Source organism: Notolabrus celidotus, chromosome 13 (genome assembly GCF_009762535.1).
Source record: "Notolabrus celidotus isolate fNotCel1 chromosome 13, fNotCel1.pri, whole genome shotgun sequence".
Lineage (NCBI taxonomy): Eukaryota > Metazoa > Chordata > Actinopteri > Labriformes > Labridae > Notolabrus > Notolabrus celidotus.
In genome coordinates, this window is record NC_048284.1 from 1,812,685 (window position 1) to 1,830,525 (window position 17,841).

At 43.5% G+C, this 17,841-nt stretch overlaps 2 protein-coding genes across 2 annotated transcripts in view; both read right to left on the reverse strand.

The window, feature by feature from the left end:
* The window catches only part of LOC117824114 (T-lymphoma invasion and metastasis-inducing protein 2), a 73,072-nt gene extending 67,467 nt beyond the window's left edge, over positions 1-5,605 (reverse strand). The window contains exons 1-2 of the mRNA XM_034699510.1: positions 5,431-5,605; positions 958-1,108 (exon numbers count right to left, since the gene is read on the reverse strand). The gene's annotated coding sequence lies outside the window, so the exon portion shown is untranslated. The remainder of the gene's footprint in view (positions 1-957; positions 1,109-5,430) is intronic.
* Positions 5,606-10,688: 5,083 nt separating this feature from the next.
* On the reverse strand, positions 10,689-17,568 carry LOC117824560 (protein NLRC3-like). Its single transcript, XM_034700092.1, has 10 exons — positions 17,480-17,568; positions 16,814-16,942; positions 16,480-16,596; positions 15,901-15,979; positions 15,588-15,816; positions 13,652-15,461; positions 13,396-13,569; positions 11,479-11,652; positions 11,335-11,381; positions 10,689-11,221 (listed from the first exon to the last, which is right to left on the reverse strand). The coding sequence occupies exons 1-10, from the start codon at positions 17,566-17,568 to the stop codon at positions 10,689-10,691; spliced, it is 3,381 nt and encodes a 1,126-aa protein (XP_034555983.1).
* Positions 17,569-17,841: the final 273 nt, after the last annotated feature.

Here is a 17,841-nt window from a genome sequence, read left to right on the forward strand (position 1 = left end):
CTCTGAACTATTTTTTATTCACCAAATTTGGCTTTTTCTGCACAATTTCATAATATTGATCTTGTCTTGTGTCCTCTTTTGTTTCTTCTGAACTTTAAGTGTTCATCAAGAACATTTTCGCATCATGATAAAAACATTAATTTGAAAACCTGTCAGCTTTAAGAGTTCTTGTGTTTCTTCTTTATTGTCGTCTTGCAGAATTCCCACTGCTTTGGCTTTAAACAGGTAGTCCATATTTAGCTTTTTGAGATGTTTCTGACGTTTAGTTTTGTTTGTGCGCTTAAAAGAAACTGCAAATGTACAGATGATTTAGAATGTGATTAATTTCTGTGCTATAAATGACACAATTTAAGGTGGAAGCTTGGGGCCATAAATAAATGGACCTTGGGCCGCGATTGGCCCCCGGGCCGTACTTTGGACACCCCTGCTCTAGAGTGTTCAAATATTTGTAAATACCCCAAAAAATGACAAACAAATGTCAATAAGTAGCTTCACGAGCTTCACATAGTTCCCCGAGTGATTCGGTGATTTCCTCACATATCCATAAAGTCATAGGAAACCTTTTTACTGCAGCGTGTTTCATTCAGAGAGCAGCAGCTGTCCTGCATGTGGAGGCTGAAGAAAACATCTCAGCTGTGTTCATGTTACATAATCAGCTTCAGCCTGCCAACATGCTGCTGCTGCTGCTGCTGCTGCTGCTGCTGCTGCTGCTGCTGCTGCTGCTGCTGCTGCAGAGGGACAGAAGTGAAGCAGCGAGGGCGTGCTCTGCAGAAATGTGGACGTGAAAGTCCTAAACTGAGAGTCAAAGAGAGAGAAAGTCTGCAGACAAACGGAAATATCATGTAAACACACTCAGGAGATGATTCACCGAAACCCTTTTTTTCCAGCGGGCAGTGAAGGCAACACGAGTCTAAACTTCAGTGATTCATAAATCAGAGCAGAAGAAAACAAACTCACGTGCAGCCGACCCGTCGTCTCGGTGTGTTGTTCCTCTGCTGCGTTTCCTGTTAGAGTCCGTGTTCCAGTCTCATGATTCTCATCCTGACAGCAGGAAGGCGGGTCCTACAGCTGGACCAGGACCAAGACTAGGACCAGGACCAAACCACACCTAAGTGACATATAAAGTGAAAAAGTATGGAGTCAGATGAAACTTTATATGTCCGCTCTGAACATGTCGCATCTCTAGATTTTACCACAGTAGACAACCCTCAACTAAAAGGCATTTCTTAAACTCTTAAACTAATACAATCATATAAATTAATGGTAATAAATGTGAAGACTTTAATACTTTCAGAAGCTTTTATTTGAGGGAACTTAATTGTCATGCCTTTAAATACTTTTACTGAAGGGAAGCATCTGTTTCCTCTGTTTCTGGAGGGACACACCTCTAAAAAAACAGTCCTGGAAACATAATTAATGAGTAATATCATCTTAATAATCATGTTTTATTTATGTATTTTATTGTGAAAGTGTTTCCTTCCTCTTCCTGTAAACGATCTTAAACAAAAAGGTCTTCATTTGATTTGATAGTTTGTTATAAAAGAGAAGAGGTGACGTTTCTTCTGCTGCTGCAACGAGACTCAAAGCTCACTGCTGCCCCCTGCCTGCTGCACATGTGCATTACAATCAACATCTGCTTTCACTGTTCCATATACACTATATTACCAAAAGTATTCGCTCACCTGCCTTGACTCACATATGAACTTAAGTGCCATCCCATTCCTAACCCATAGGGTTCAATATGATGTCGGTCCACCTTTTGCAGCTATTACAGCTTCAACTCTTCTGGGAAGGCTGTCCACAAGGTTGAGGAGTGTGTTTATAGGAATTTTTGACCATTCTTCCAAAAGTGCATCGGTGAGGTCACACACTGATGTTGGTCGAGAAGGCCTGGCTCTCAGTCTCCGCTCTAATTCATCACAAAGGTGTTCTATCGGGTTCAGGTCAGGACTCTGTGCAGGCCAGTCAAGTTCATCCACACCAGACTCTGCCATCCATGTCTTTATGGACCTTGCTGTGTGCACTGGCGCACAGTCATGTTGGAAGAGGAAGGGGCCCGCTCCAAACTGTTCCCACAAGGTTGGGAGCATGGGAATTGTCCAAAATGGTTTGGTATCCTGAGGCATTCAAAGTTCCTTTCACTGGAACTAAGGGGCCAAGCCCAGCTCCTGAAAAACAACCCCACACCATAATTCCTCCTCCACCAAATTTCACACTTGGCACAATGCAGTCCCAAATGTCCCGTTCTCCTGGCAACCTCCAAACCCAGACTCGTCCATCAGATTGCCAGATGGAAAAGCATGATTCATCACTCCAGAGAACACGTCTCCACTGCTCTATGGTCCAGTGGCGGCGTGCTTTACACCACTGCATCCGATGCTTTGCATTGCACTTGATGATGTATGGCTTGGATGCAGCTGCTTGGCCATGGAAACCCATTCCATGAAGCTCTCTGCGTACTGTACTTGGGCTAATCTGAAGGCCACATGAAGTTTGGAGCTCTGTAGCAATTGACTGTGCAGAAAGTCTGCGACCTCTTTGCACTATGCGCCTCAGCATCCGCTGACCCCTCTCCGTCAGTTTACATGGCCTACCACTTCGTGGCTGAGTTGCTGTTGTTCCCAAACTCTTCCATTTTCTTCTAATAAAGCTGACAGTTGGCTGTGGAATATTTAGGAGCGAGGAAATTTCACGACTGGATTTGTTGCACAGGTGGCATCCTATGACAGTTCCACGCTGGAATTCACTGAGCTCCTGAGAGCGGCCCATTATTTCACAAGTGTTTGTAAAAACAGTCTGCACGCCTAGGTGCTTGATTTTATACACCTGTGGCCAGGCCAAGTGATTAGGACACCTGATTCTGATCATTTGGATGGGTGAGCAAATACTTTTGGTAATATAGTGTATAACGGTGAAACTTACAGACCATAACAACAAATAGAAACACTTCAGATTGAAAATAAAGAAACGTCAACTAAGGCAGTGAGGAGTTCTGGGGAAGCTTATAAAGACTCTTGTGTTGTCTCATGAGCTCTACCTCAGATAGTGAGAGGGTCATTTCTGTGTTGTTTTGTTTTGCTGAAATATCATCAGAGTTCTACCTTTTGGTCTTATCATGCTGCTAATACTGTGTTCTATGTGATTTTTTTAATTTAATGTGTCTTTAAATGTTTTAGCCTGTCTTTAGTGTATTTTATTTTGCACTGTCAAGCGGGTGAGAAATAGTATTTCGTTTCACAAAGTATGAAAATACGAAAGGAAATGACAATAAAGTGAATCTTGAATCTTGAGAATATGGCAGTGTAGTAAGAGATAGTAGACGAAGAAAGATAAGCAGCCTGGAACAAGGTAGAAAATCTGTCTCCACACCTTCTGCAGTGGAGGCGGAGCAGGAGCAGCTTCATCTCCACTTTTCTCCTCCTCTTCCTCCTCTTCCTCATTGCCTCCTGTCCCCCACTGCTCCTCCTCCTCTGAGGCCTCGGCTCAACTCTCTCAGTGCTGCCAGCCATATCTGAAAAAAAAGACACCGGTGTTATTGATTTATAATGATCATCATACGTCATCATGTTGCATTACAATAATATATGAGCCTTGTTCTTATTTCTGGGTTTGTGTATTTTTATTTATATGTCACGTGTGATCAGGATTACATCTATATCAGCTATTTGACTTCATAATGATCAAATAGGGGAGAGTGGGGTAAGATGAGCCAATTTTTACTTATGTTGCTCTCTAGGCTAGAAATAAATAGACAGAAGTACACTTAAAACATATAATATATTTCAGGATGTTTCCTATCAATTGCAATTGTAAAAATGCTTCTAGTACAAAGAACCCTGAAAATATGACTTCCCAAAAAAAAGTGTAACTGTGGCTCAACTTGCCCCAGGTTAGGGGTAAGTTGATCCAAGTCAGTGGGTAAGTTGAGCCATCATGAGGTAAATTGAGCTTCTGATTTTTTTAGTTTAAACCTGAGCCATCTCGACCTAAAACAATATAATTCATACTATCAAGATATAAGTTAGCCTTTGCAGACTTTCAGAATCATGTAATTTCATGCACACCCTACCTGCTAAACCCTTTTCGTTCCAGTTATTGGGTACAGGAATGTTGTTCCTCTCTGCTAGTTCTAATGCCAGTTCACAGCATTTCTTTGGAGTAAGGCCGTGGAACTGCTCAGCTAGCTTTTTTATGTGGTCTGCTAGATCCTTCTCCACCTCCTTTGTGAAGACCCTCTTTGCTTCTGCTGTTCCACTGTACCCTACTGATTTTACTTCCTTTACCTCCTTCTTTTTTATGTATCTCCGCAGGGTTGACCGGTCAACATTTCTGTCTTTAGCCACTGATCTGATGGATTTTCCACCCTTGACATCAGCTGCTGCTCTCTCCATCTCTTCAAGGGGTGTTGAGCCCCAGTTGGTCTTTCTTTTGTAGCTCCTTGGCATGATAGCTTTTCTAAAATGTTTAAAACCAAATCAGGTGTGTCATTCTACACTGAAATACAGTTTTATGCTTCAGAGACTTTACTTAACTTCAGTGCATGGTGGCGAGGTAAATTGAACCAGTGGCTCAATTTACCCCACAACATATGGCTCATTTTGCCCCATAGACGCCATTTTGGAAAAAACAGCCTAGCTAAGCCATTTGGGCTAATCTTTAGCTAAATGCTTCACTTGGTTTTATACGTTAGCAAATCACCAACATGCATAATATGCATTTTTAGACCTATATACATTTGCTTTGAAATAATATTCATTATAGCTGACATGCAGAAAATTTACTTCGACTAGTAAAAACATGTTTTTTGTGAAAAAAAATACCAACCAATTGTCCCATGTGCTTCTCTTGAACAGTGCCAGGTACAAATGATGGGTGCTTCCTGAATTTATGGTCACATGACAACAAATGTACACAGTTGCCTAGAAACAAGGGGTGGGTCAACTTACCCACTGGCTCATCTTACCCCACTCTCCCCTACAGGAATAAATTATAAACAGGTGTAAAAACCATGAAACAACTTTCAGGAAACAGCTTTTTTCACAACTTTTACATGTCTGGATTAGTGAAAGTCCCCTCTCTATAAACAACCAGGGCAGACCTATTCGAAAGTCAGTTTAATAGCAGGTCAAAAGGACGGCAGCCAGACAGGTGTTACAGTTTAACGTGTTACCGTGTTAACTAGCGACTTTCACCTGAGCGCGTCAGTGGTTTCCGTGGTAACAACAGCTGTTGAGACAGGGAAAGTACCTCACAAACACCTCCTTAGTTTATCTTTTCATCATGATTTTTAAATATTTTTAATAAGATCACATAAAGAACGTTTTTAACGCATTGGGTCTGGAAGTCGCCGGTTCACATGGTCACACTTTGATCCGAAACACCTGACATCTGGAATCCGTGTCGGTTAGTTTTACAGGTGGGGAACGTTACCTGAACCTGAGCGGGGTCTTCGGGGAAGTTGAAGACCCTCTTCGGTGTCGGTTTGGGGTTTGGACGGTTTGGACGTCCCCCATGTCTCACTCAGACCCCCTTTAACATCAGGTGAGATCCACTACGGCAGGTATGATGGACAATGACAGGGGAGCGCGTGGGTTGTTTGTTTGGTTATGACGCTGCGGGGTTTCACAGCAGAAGAAGAAGATGCTGGTGACCCGGATGTGAAGGAGTTTGTATTTTAAGGTTGGTACCATCTGTGTGAATTTTAAATACATGTTACATCGAAAAGAGTCTTTTAAAAGCAAAACAAGAATTAAATAAGAAGAACTGAATGACTCATTAATTTTATTTACTATATTTACCAGTGATTAAAAGGTTATTTAGGGTCCCAGCACAGAGTGGTGCCAGGGCCCTATTGTATTTCTTATGATTATTATTATTGTCAGACATGAGTAATCAGAAATTGTGATCTTAACATACCTGAAAAGTCTTGTTTTTGCAAGTTCATCCACCCTGGTGACAAATTTGTGATCATCAAATATGAGCTGGGAGAATTTTGCTCAGTATATCTCAGCTGTACAGACCTAATGACACAAATTTACCATGTGTAATAAAAGGTCCTATCCTGAATAGATTTATATGAGAGGATTTTGTACATATCAGTGCCTCAAAGACCGTCAAACAAATCCACCTCTAATTTGTGTTCAAAATTCAAAAAGTTATAACTGAGCTGTACATTAGCAAAAATGTGTGAATGAGGAGTCCTGTCCTGAACACATCAATAATTTGAATTTTCATGGAAGTGACAGCTCCATCTTCTGGCAACAGAAAGTAACTGCCTCAATAAAACACTATCTAGTTTAAAGGTGACATATCATGCAAAATTGACTTTTTAATGGTTCTTTTCCTGAAATCTGTGTCCCTGTCTACAAACCCCCCGAGAATGAAAAAAATCCATTCTGCCCCTGTTCTGATTTCTCCACCTTTCTGTAAATGTGTGTGAAACGAGACGTTTCAGACTTCCGTGTTTTTGTTACGTAACAACAATATCCGGTCTGTAACAGGAAGTCAGAGCTCGGAGCTTGTTCAGCCCATAGACTGTATAAAATACAACTCAACCCCTCCTCTGTTTTTCATTCCCTGCACACATGTGTGCTAACAAGGAGCTTAGGAGGGAGGCATGCTAGTTGTAGGCTGTCTTAATAAACACAAAGGTCGGTTTTACTCCCCACGTCTGCAGATTTGAAGATCTAGTGGATGATTTTTAGTTATCATGGATAAGTGCTAGCGCTAATTAGCATAGCCACATAGCTATATGTTCGTAGCTGTAGCTGTAGCTGTAGCTGTAGCTGTAGCTGTAGCTGTAGCTGTAGCTGTAGCTGTAGCTGTGTACCAAGACACACGTCGACATACTGACAAATAAAACAACAAGAAACACTAAATCTGTGACCAATCCTTCAGAAAAGGTCCTGCTGCCTTTCTGGCAGAGGTCGGTTTGACTCCCCACGTCTGCAGATTTGAAGATCTAGTGGATGATTTTTATTTATCATGGATAAGTGCTAGCGCTAGTTAGCATAGCCACATAGCTACATGTTCGTAGCTGTGTACCAAGACACACGTCTACATACTGATAAATAAAACAACAAGAAACACTAAATCTGTGACCAATGGTTCAGAAAGGTCCTGCTACAGGCGCCTCTCCATCAGGATCAGATTCAGAGGGTTGAAGTAACGCGATTTCTGAGCAGCCGTGTATATTCAACCAACATGTAAACATTAGATCAACGTGCCGGACAGCCGAGGCACAGCCACTTCCTGAGGGGGCGTGGTCAGAGGGAAAACAGACTGTTCTGATGAGGAATGAAGAAGAGGACTTTTTAGGCAGACCAAAATCTGATTTCAAAGTGTTTTTTTGAGCATAAACTTTAAAGACATGTTTTGGGGACCTCTTAGACCAATATATGTTGATGAAAAAAGCGTGATATGTCACCTTTCAGGAGTTGTATTGAAACTTGATCCGGGCCAGACAAAGACTTCATACCCTACTGCCCAAGAATGTATTTGTTTCCAACCATGGCCGTGGGAAGTAGGGGTGCTGAGGGTGCTGCAGTTCCCCTGGTTGGAAAAGGCATCACACAATTTTTTTCTGGATGCATAAATAAGTTTAAATAAATACATTAATTAACACAATAAAACAGTTTTTTTTTCATTGTAATATTTTCTGAAAATGTAATGTTTTACCAAGTTTGGCTTGTTTGCTTTTTGCTGTACAACAGGGTATGGAAGTTGCAAGTCGGGCATTTCATACATATTATAGCAGCCTGTATTATATTTGTTATTGATGTGAATTTGTAATGAAAAGTTCTCTTGAAAGCTTGTATTCAAACCAGATAAATACAAATAAAATGTATGTGTGCTAAAGCCTATCAGTTGCATAAGTAACCTAAATGCAAAAAGAAAAAAAAAATTGCACCTCTTACTACAGCGCCCCCAACTTAAAGCCACTTCCCACGGCTCTGTTCCCAACTGTTTAACTTTTGTAGAAGTTTTGTTTGAATTGTCTTTGTCTAGTTTGCTAAAAATTGTCTTAATGTCACAAAAAGCACAAGTTTTCTTCAATATCTGGTTGTCTACAAAGAGCATCCACTGGAACCTTTGAAAAACATTTGAGGAGACAGTGTAGAAACAGAATAGAAGGCATTATAAAAGCTCAATTCACAGACTAGATATTGAAGTTGGTTTGGTTACTGTTTATTGAAAAATAGAGCAAATAAATTAAATTTTGTATCTACTGAGCGTAGTCTTATCAGAAAACTGTGACACTTTATCTCATAACAGACTCAGATTATAGGAGAAAGAGGGTGACAGTCATATATGTAGACAGTATTTTCCTGAGATATAAAGCGTAGGTACAAAACAGCACATCAGTATTCAAAACAACTGGAAAAAAGTAGCAGTTTGTTTATTTTAATTTCCTGTAAAATTTCTGTTTCTCAAGCATTCAAAGCAATCACAACTTATTCTACATCCATATGCACAACTATTACAGTGTATAATATTGGTTAGGAGTAATTATTGATGTATTGTTCAACTCAAACAACCAAGCGTTTCAGCTGGCTCTTTCTATAGTCAGTAAATCATCCATGTGGAGAGCAAACAAGTTGGACTGCAATGGGCTTAAAGCTGGGGTTGGTAATCAGATTTAGATCCACTTTTTGTCATACTGGTTAAAATGATCTTTATGTCCTGATGACAATCAATACATAATGTGTTCTTAAAAAAGAAGGAAGGAAAGCTGCTATCTACAGCCGGAGTAAACCTGGGAAAACACCAACCAATCACTGTTTTTTGGGTGCCAAAATTTTAAACCATTCAAATCCCGTCCTGCCGTTCTGCCCGCCTCCTGCAGAGCGTACATTTCCCCGGCGTGCACTCCTCCGAGTCCCCGTCTCCTGCCTCTGCTTCCCCTGACTCTACTGACTGCCCCTCTCGCTCCACCTCGGGCCTGTCCCCTCTGACCCGATGAGGTGCTTTGCTCAGGACTGTAGTCCGGATCAGAGTCTAAAAAGCTCTCACCACGGGGGCTCTGACAAGCAGAAGAGTTAATGACATTCAGTAAGTCCTACAGAAATGTAGATGTACTGTAGCGTCTGTCCGGACGCTGTAGTGATGACGAGCCGATTGGTGAACATGTTGATCTTTAATAACCCGTCACTGTCGGCCGTTACCACGCCAACCAACAAAACAACAATCAATGTTTGAATGAATGAAGAACTTCTCCTCTTGTCTCTCCTCTCTCCCGCTCACACACTCTACACCTCTCCTGATGCCTTCACTGACCGTCAACACTGTAGGAATTAAGAGCATCTACACTGAACAGGTTTAACAAACAGTAGAGCTGTTACAGTGTTATATATGTGTTATAACTTTTCTCCTGATATCGTGTCACCAGTACAACTGGATAATGCTAGAATGACAGTTATGAGTGCTAACAGCAGCCATGTTTGTTTGTGTTTTTAACTTTCACTATGAGAATGTTTTGGTGAGGACCGGTTTTGAATCAGTCACCATCATATGGTCGTAAGTCAGCGGCGCTCGTGCATGTGAGCGGGGGGCGTCGTTTTGGAGGAGCTCTGAGGGAGGAGGCGAGGGGTTAGACGGAGTCCTGAGGAAATGCTACATTCAAATTCATGCTAGTTTTCCGAGACTGCCAACCCCAGCTTTAATGCAATCCCAGATAAATTGTGTAATCATCTGATCAAAATGTAGCTTCATTAAACTGTATATTACATTTTTAAATATGAGCACAGAGATTATTGTGGCGGACAACATTGTTTCTCAACTTCGACTCCATTCTTGCATCTCAAGTTGCCGCTGAGTATGGACACAATGAGAAGTCTTGGCTTGCATATCCAGATAGTATAGCTGGTGTACGGGTAACCCAGGACTTCCACCAGATCCTTGTCCGGTCCATCTCCAATCTGCTGCAGTCCGGTTACATGCTCTCTCGTCCATCAACACCAACCGGTTTTGTTTCAGAACGCAGCACAGAGCAGGACCTCCGGACAGCTGGAGTCATGTGACCGAGGTTTTCCCTCTGTAATCACTGAATCAAGGATTCTCCTCCTCCTCTCCTCATCCATGTTGTCTTTCTGGTCCTCTGAAAACCTCTGACCTGTTGACTCCAGGCCTGGCTCCGCTCATCATGACTTTGGTTTGTTGTTGTAGTTAAGTGAAATACGATCTGGTGATAACACAGAGTGTTTTATTCTGAAAATTAACCGGATGTTTTCATTTTGTTTTGGTGAAACCTGACTTCCTGTCCCGCTCCATCTGCTCTGTTGAGATTGATGCGTCGTGCTCCGGCATCCGGCAACAATAGAAGTCTTGTGTATCTGATCTGGGGGGCTCCGACCTGCTGGATCAGAGACGCAGCGGGAACGCAACGGAGCGGATCCAGAGGAAGTTAACACACTGACTAGAACAGAATCAGATCCACTGCGGTGATGGATCAGAGACGGATTGGAAATGGATCTGGTGGAATTTGGCCGTGACAATGCAACATTTGGATGAAAACAGAGCTAGGACAAAGACCTGTACCCACAGTCCATGTAATGACTGTTTAGTCTGACTCTGTCTCAACCAGTGAAATCCATGTGTACCCTGCATCCCTGCCCCCGCCTCCCTGATGCCAGTCTAACCTTTCAAATCAGGATTGGTTGCAGAAACTGAACCCTGCTCAGTTCTTCCTCCTACAGCTCACACAGAGACACTGATGAGTCCAAACCAAACCAAAACCTGAACCCAGGGTAGAGAGGTTCAGTGAATGTGGTGTTGAAGGTGTGGAGGTGGATCAGTGTGTCACAGGAGACTGTGTAGAAGGACAGAGTGCCGGCAGGATGGTCCACATACACCGCTACTCTGTTGGTGTGGGACGCAGAGACAGGGATCACAGTTTCTCTCAGATTGTGGCAGACAGAGTAATGTTCGTTTGAGCAGTGCAGATTCCAGGACTGATCGTTCCCTCCAAACCAGCAGTCGGCACTGTACCCTTTCCTCCTGATTCCTCTGTGTGTTACTGCAATATGAACTTTTCCTTTCCACTCCACCTCCCAGTAACAGCGACCGGTGAGACCGTCCGTACCCAGCAGCTGACAGAAGTCAAACCTCTCTGGATTGTCAGGATAAGGCTGCTCCTCTCTGACTGCCACCACCTTCCTGTTGTTGTCCGACAGTTTGAGGTTTCTGTTTGCGGTGTTTGGGTCCAGCGTGAGATTACAGGCATCTGGTGGACGGAAAAACACGGTACTGCTTTGTTGGGCTTCAAAATGCCTCGTCTATGGAACAGACTCTTATGCAGTTCTTTCAATTGTTGGAATAAATGAAGCACACACTCACACTTCCTTAGACCAGGTTTCAGCCAATGCTCTCCACGAGGGTCCAACCTTAAACCAGAAACAGATATTGTATACAGTATTATATGTGATAAAGACAAGGTCTAAGTTTCAGAGGGGACAGTGTACAAGTTTTGATTGTCCATACCTGAGAGTGTCCAGTTTCCAGAGTGGATCCTCTAGTCCAGCAGACAGCAGCTCCACCCCTGTGTCCCCTGGATGATTGTAGCTCAGGTCCAGTTCTCTCAGATGGGAAGGATTTGACTTCAGAGCTGAGGCCAGAGCAACGCAGCCTTCCTCTGTGATCAGACATCCCGACAGCCTGCAGAGAATCAATCAATCAATCAATCTTTATTTGTATAGCGCCAAATCACAACAAACATTATCTCAAGACGCTTTTACAAACAGAGCAGGTCTAGACCACTCTATGTCAAGTTATGAACAGAGACCCAACACCAAGACAGGGTAAGACTTAGTCTGACCCCACCTTAATCCATCATGAGCATTGCACCTCACAGTATTTAGCTAGTTACAGTGGCGAGGACAAACTTCCTTTTAACAGGCAGAAACCTCCAGCAGGACCAGACTCATGTTAGACAGCCATTATGCCTCGACCGAGTTGGGTCTGGAAAGACAGATAGAGGGGAGTAAGAGAGAGAAGTGATAGTGATGAGACGAGTCGTAGAAGCTGTTGCCGCTGGAGTCCAGCACGTCCGTATCAGCTGGAGTCCAGATCGTCCGCAGCAGAGAAGGACAGAGAAGGACAGAGGGATAGAAGAAATGGCGGTCCAAATCAGTTGACATCAAACTGACTGCAACATGCCAGCTTTGTGAAAAGTCTGATTAAAGGGGGGCATCCTTTAAAACTGTTTAAGATTTTAAGGAAACAAGCTCCTGCAGACAAGACCTGTGTCACCAGAAAGACAAAAGATGAAAAGCAGAAATGTGCAGTTCTACACCTTTGCTTGAGACTCTTCTGAAGCTATTCCTTAGAAACTTTGGGTATCATAACATATATTTACCTTATATATGTATTATTCCTCTATCCCTCTCTCCAACACGGTCTCAGCAGATGTGTGTCTAACATGACTCTGGTCCTGCTGGAGGTTTCTGCCTGTTAAGGGAACTTTGTCCGTCCCGCAAGCAAGCAGAATTTGGCCACAAGTGGACAGGGTTTAAATGATTTCCTTGATTGCTTCAATCCCTTAAGTCTTACCCTTACCCTTTAAGACTCCCCTAACTTGGTGTAGGGTTAACGGCATGTAGGAAATAGAATTGAGTTTCAACCTTGCCCTAGATTTGGAGTGTCTTTGATTAGGTAGTTGCCCATCACAGCGGAGCTCTATAAGCGGTGGTATAAACTCCTTTATAGTATTACATTTGAATACTATAATTAAATGTATTATGGGAGGTCGAGCCTTCAGATATCAGGCCCCTCTCCTTTGGAATCATCTACTAGTCAGGGTCCGGGAGGCAGACACCCTCTCTACTTTTAAGAGTAGGCTTCAAACTTTGCTATTTGATAAAGCTTATAGTTAGAGCTGGATCAGGCTTGGACCAGGTCTTAGTTAAGCTGCTATAGGCTTAGACTGCCAGGGGAACTGATTCACTGGGATCCTGTCTTTCTCTCTCCTCTCTCTGCCTGTCTTTTAATTCAACTCTTCCTGTCCCATTAAAGTTACTATCCATAGACCTTTCTGGAGTCCTTGAGCTCCCTTGTCTCGTAGGTTCCTCTGGATCTCTGCTGATTTGGACTTACCAGACTCCAGCTGCTACAACTACTACGATCCGTCTCCCCACTATCATCTCTCTCTCTCTCTTCATCTCCCTCTATCCCTCTCTCCAACATTGTCTCAGCAGATGTGTGTCTAACATGAGTCTGGTCTTGCTGGAGGTTTCTGCCTGTTAAAGGAAGTTTGTCCCTGCCTTGTCCTCTTTGTTAATTATAGAACATAGAGTACGGTCTAGACCTGCTCTGTTTGTAAAGGCATCTTGGCATAATGTCTGTTGGGATTTGGCGCTATACAAATAAAGATTGATTGATTAGAAAAAGTTGTATGCTCACCTGAGAGTTTCCAGTGCACAATGTGTACTTCCCAGTCCGGCACACAGCCGCTTTATGCCTTCGTCCTGGAGGTCGTTGTTACTCAGGTCCAGTTCTCTCAGACTGGAGCACTGAGAACTGAGAACTGGGGCCAGGATTTCACAGCTTCTCCATGACAAGTTGCAGTCACCAAGGCTAAAGAAGAAATGAACATGAGCTTAGCTGTGGACTGACCCTTTAAACACTGTGGTTGCTAATGTGTACAGGTGACACTTACAGAGCCTCATTGGAGGCTTTGACCACTGGCAGCATCATCAGAAGAGCCTCCTCAGAAGCAGAGTATTTCTTCAGGTCAAACACCTCTAGGTCTTTTTCTGAGGACAGTAAGATGAAGACCAGAGCTGACCACTGAGCAGGAGACAGTTTATCTGTGGAGAGACTCCCTGATTCCAGGTACTGTTGGATCTCCTCTACCAGAGAACGATCCTTCAGTTCATTCAGACAGTGGAACAGGTTGATGCTTCCCTCAGGACAGGGATTATCCCTAATCTTGTTCTTGATGTACAGGACTGTTTTGTCCTTGGTTTGTCTGGCCTCCAAGCTGCTTCCTGTCTGTGTCAGCAGGCCTTGGAGGAGAATCTGACTGGACTCCAGTGAAAGACCCAGAAAAAAGCGAAGGAACAAGTCCAGGTGACCATTTCTACTTTGCAAGGCATTGTCCACGGAGCTCTGGTAGAGGTGAACCAGGTTGTGTCTTTTTCTGAATATTTTAGACCACCATGATGTTTGTGCATCGGACATCAGGTTGACTCCAGAGTTGATGAAGGTCAGATGGACATGAAGAGCAGCCAGAAACTCCTGAACGCTCAGGTGGACGAAGCAGAACACCTTGTCCTGGTAGAGCCCACACTCCTCTCTGAAGATCTGTGTGAACACACCTGAGTACACTGAGGCTGCCATGATATCGATGCCACACTCTGTCAGGTCGGACTCATAGAAGATCAGGTTTCCTTTCTGCAGCTGCTCAAAAGCCAGTTTCCCCAGAGACTCGATCATCTCCCTGCTCTCTGGACTCCAGGCTGGATCAGTCTCACCTCCACCGTGATACTTGATGTTCTCTAGCTTTGAGTGGACCACCAGGAAGTGGATGTACATCTCAGTCAGGGTCTTGGGAAGCTTCCTTCTGTCTTTGGTTTTGAAGGCATCTTTCAGAACTGTAGCCGTGATCCAGCAGAAGACCGGGATGTGGCACATGATGCGGAGATTTCGGGATTTCTTTATGTGGAACATAATTTTACGAGTCAGGCTGTCATCTCTGAATCTCTTCCTGAAGTACTCCTCTTTTTGTGAGCCTGTAAACCCTCTGACCTCTGTCACCATGTCAACACACTCAGGAGGGATCTGATTGGCTGCTGCAGGTCGTGTGGTTATCCAGAGGCGAGCAGAGGGGAGCAGTTTCCCCCTGATGAGGTTTGTCAGCAGCACATCCACTGAGGTAGACTTTCTCACATCGGTCAGGATCTGATTTTTGTGGAAGTCCAGAGGAAGTCGACACTCATCCAGACCGTCAAAGATGAACACAACCTGGAACTCTTCAAACCCGCAGAGTCCTGCTTCTCTGGTTTCAGCGAAGAAGTGATGAACAAGTTCCACCAAGCTGAACTTTCTCCCTCTCAGCACATTCAGCTCTCTGAAAGTGAATCGGAATATGAACTGGATGTCCCGGTTGGCTTTGTCTTCAGCCCAGTCCAGAGTGAACTTCTGTGTTAAGACTGTTTTCCCGATGCCAGCCACTCCCTTTGTCATCACTGTTCTGATTGGTTCATCTCTTCCAGGTGAGGCTTTAAAAATGTCTTCCTGTCTGATAGTTGTTTCTGGTTTGTGCGGTTTCCAGGATGCCATTTCAATCTGTCTGACCTCATGTTCATCATTGACCTCTCCAGTCCCTCCCTCTGTGATGTAGAGCTCTGTGTAGATCTGATTCAGAAGGGTTGGGCTTCCTGCTTGGGCAATTCCTTCAAACACACACTGGAACTTCTCCCCCAGAGTAGACTTGAGTTTATGCTGGCAGATTGTAGCTTGCTTTCCTGAAAAACAAACAAACAAAGAAAAGGATTATGAACAGAATTAAAGCTCTTGTGAGGAACTTTTGATTCCCATCAATTTTGCTGCCTCTTGTGGACATCATGTTAAATCTGGTTAATTAGTCTCACTGCTTTGCAGACTGTCAGCCAGGGCCTCGTGCTTCATTATCTTCAGGAAGTCCAGTGTGATTTGCAGAAATGCTTCTCTGCTGTTTTGCTTCAGCTCTGCATCACTGCCGCCGGTCACCTCTCCTTCCTCACTGGGACTCTCTGGGCATTCTGGGTAATCTTTAGTCAGAACGCGCAGATACTTCTTCAGCTCTTTCTTCACAAAAGTTGCAATGTTCTCCTCAAGGAGCTGGAACAGAATAATATTTCAGGTCATTGTTAGGAAGCATCAGTTTCAGCAAGCACCAGTAACTTTGCTGGTTCATCAACACACCAGAAATATGTCATCCAGGTCTGTCTGATGCTGCTTGGCAGGTTGATGTTTGCAAACTTCTAAGTTCTTCTGGCAAACTCTGTGGAGAAAAAAATTAAAACTTCAGTTAGCATAAACACAAAGACAAATCCAGTCGTTCTCTTGAACTATATTTGAAGATTTATCCCACAATTGAATAGATCTCAATAGAATATCCTCTTTAAAGCCTTACTGTGGATCAATTGACTGCTGTCCACCTTTGAAGTCCTCAAATCGATCAATGGACTGGTCACTCACTGACTCAGAACCAAGTCCATGTGAGTCCTGGCTTTGCTGTGTGATGCTGGTAGAAACAAGAAGAGATTATCATCCCAAATCCAGCTAAAGAAAATCCTAAAATACAAAAACATGCAACATGCAGTGAACTAAGGATAGGGTCTTGGGGTACAGTTGGTACTGGATCTCTCTCAAGTAAATGACAGAGTAACATTCATGGGAAATTCTTCAACGCCTGCAAGCTCTGCTCCTTGTGGGTCACTTCCATTCAAGGGCACTTGAAGTAGAAGTAGGAGGAAGGCAGCAAATGGAGTTGCGCCTTACCTTGGACCAGAAGAATGCTGTCCATCTTTCAGGTTAATGGAACGACCAATGGACTGGCAGTACTTGATGGGCATACAGCTGGGTTCAGGACAGTCTGGTCTGTTGTGTTCCTTGTGGCTTCAAAACAACATCAACATAAGACAGTTTTCTAACCCTATTCAGGGAGTGACCTTGATGACAAAGCGGCCTGTCAAACTAAGCCACAAAGGGTTGCTTTTAAGTCATTTCCTGGGTTACTCCATCAACCTGTCTGCTCTTCACAGTCCACTTCCTACCAAGGGCACTCAAAAACTACAGGAAGAGTCAATGTTATAGAGTTGGCGTTGGGCCTTACCTTAAATCAGAAGAGTGCTGTCCATCTTTGAAGTCAATGAAACGATCAACGGACCGCGCCGTCTTGAAGGATACACAGCTGGGTTCAGGTTCAGGTTCAGGACAGTCTAGTCTGTCTTGCTTCTGTTGGCTTCAACACATCAAAAGAGATCCCTTAGTGCCAATGATTGCTTCAATCACTTTACCCTTAAACCTTCCCTTTACCTTCAAGACACCCATAACTTGGTGTAGGGTTAACTGCATCTATGAAACAGAATTGGGATTCAGCCTTGCCCTAGATTTGGAATGTCTTTGACTAGCGGTGGTATAAGCTCATTTATAGAATTACATTTGAATACTATTATTAAAATAACATGGGAGGTTGAGCCTTCAGTTATCAGGCCCCTCTCGTTTGGAATCATCCACCAGTCAGGGTCCGGGAGGCAGACACCCTCTCTACTTTTAAGAGTAGGCTTCAAACTTTCCTTTTTGATAAAGCTTTTTAGTTAGAGCTGGATCAGGCTTGGACCAGGTCTTAGTTAAGCTGCTATAGGCTTAGACTGCCGGGGGGCTTTTGACACAACACACAAATAAGTTTGAAATAATAATGATGAATAATCAATAACAGTTCAGGTAAATAAGGTCAACATGGAGAGAAGTCATGGATAGTTGGAGGTCCACATCTCACCTCTGAGCTGTGCTCTGGTAGCCAGGGTCCTGACACAGAGAGGTTTCATAGGGAGGGGGTCCCTTCTTTTGGCTCTCACTCTGATTCATAGTACCGGCCAAATCTTCATTAAAAAAAACAAAACATGTTAAATTCCATATGGTATCATTTGCATCACACAAGTCATCTAACAGACATCTCTGTTGCACGTAAGCTCAGTGCTATGGTCAGGATTTGATAACGCAAATAAGATGGCGTTACAGTTTGAAGACATAAATGGAGAGACCATACATCCATCTGTTATCTATATAAGAGAGAGATGGATGGTGGGGGAGTCTGAAGCCTATCCCAGCTGTCATTGCTGCGAGAGGCAGGGGACATCC

Bases quoted from the DNA above. Each gene is read 5' to 3' on its own strand.
- LOC117824560 (XM_034700092.1), bottom strand. From the start codon at position 17,568: ATGAATCAGAGTGAGAGCCAAAAGAAGGGACCCCCTCCCTATGAAACC. The intron at 15,980-16,479 runs GTAAGGCGCAAC...TTTTCTCCACAG, and splicing joins CAGCATTCTTCTGGTCCAAG to AGTTTGCCAGAAGAACTTAG. The intron at 15,817-15,900 runs GTGTGTTGATGA...ATTCTGTTCCAG, and splicing joins ACCTGGATGACATATTTCTG to CTCCTTGAGGAGAACATTGC.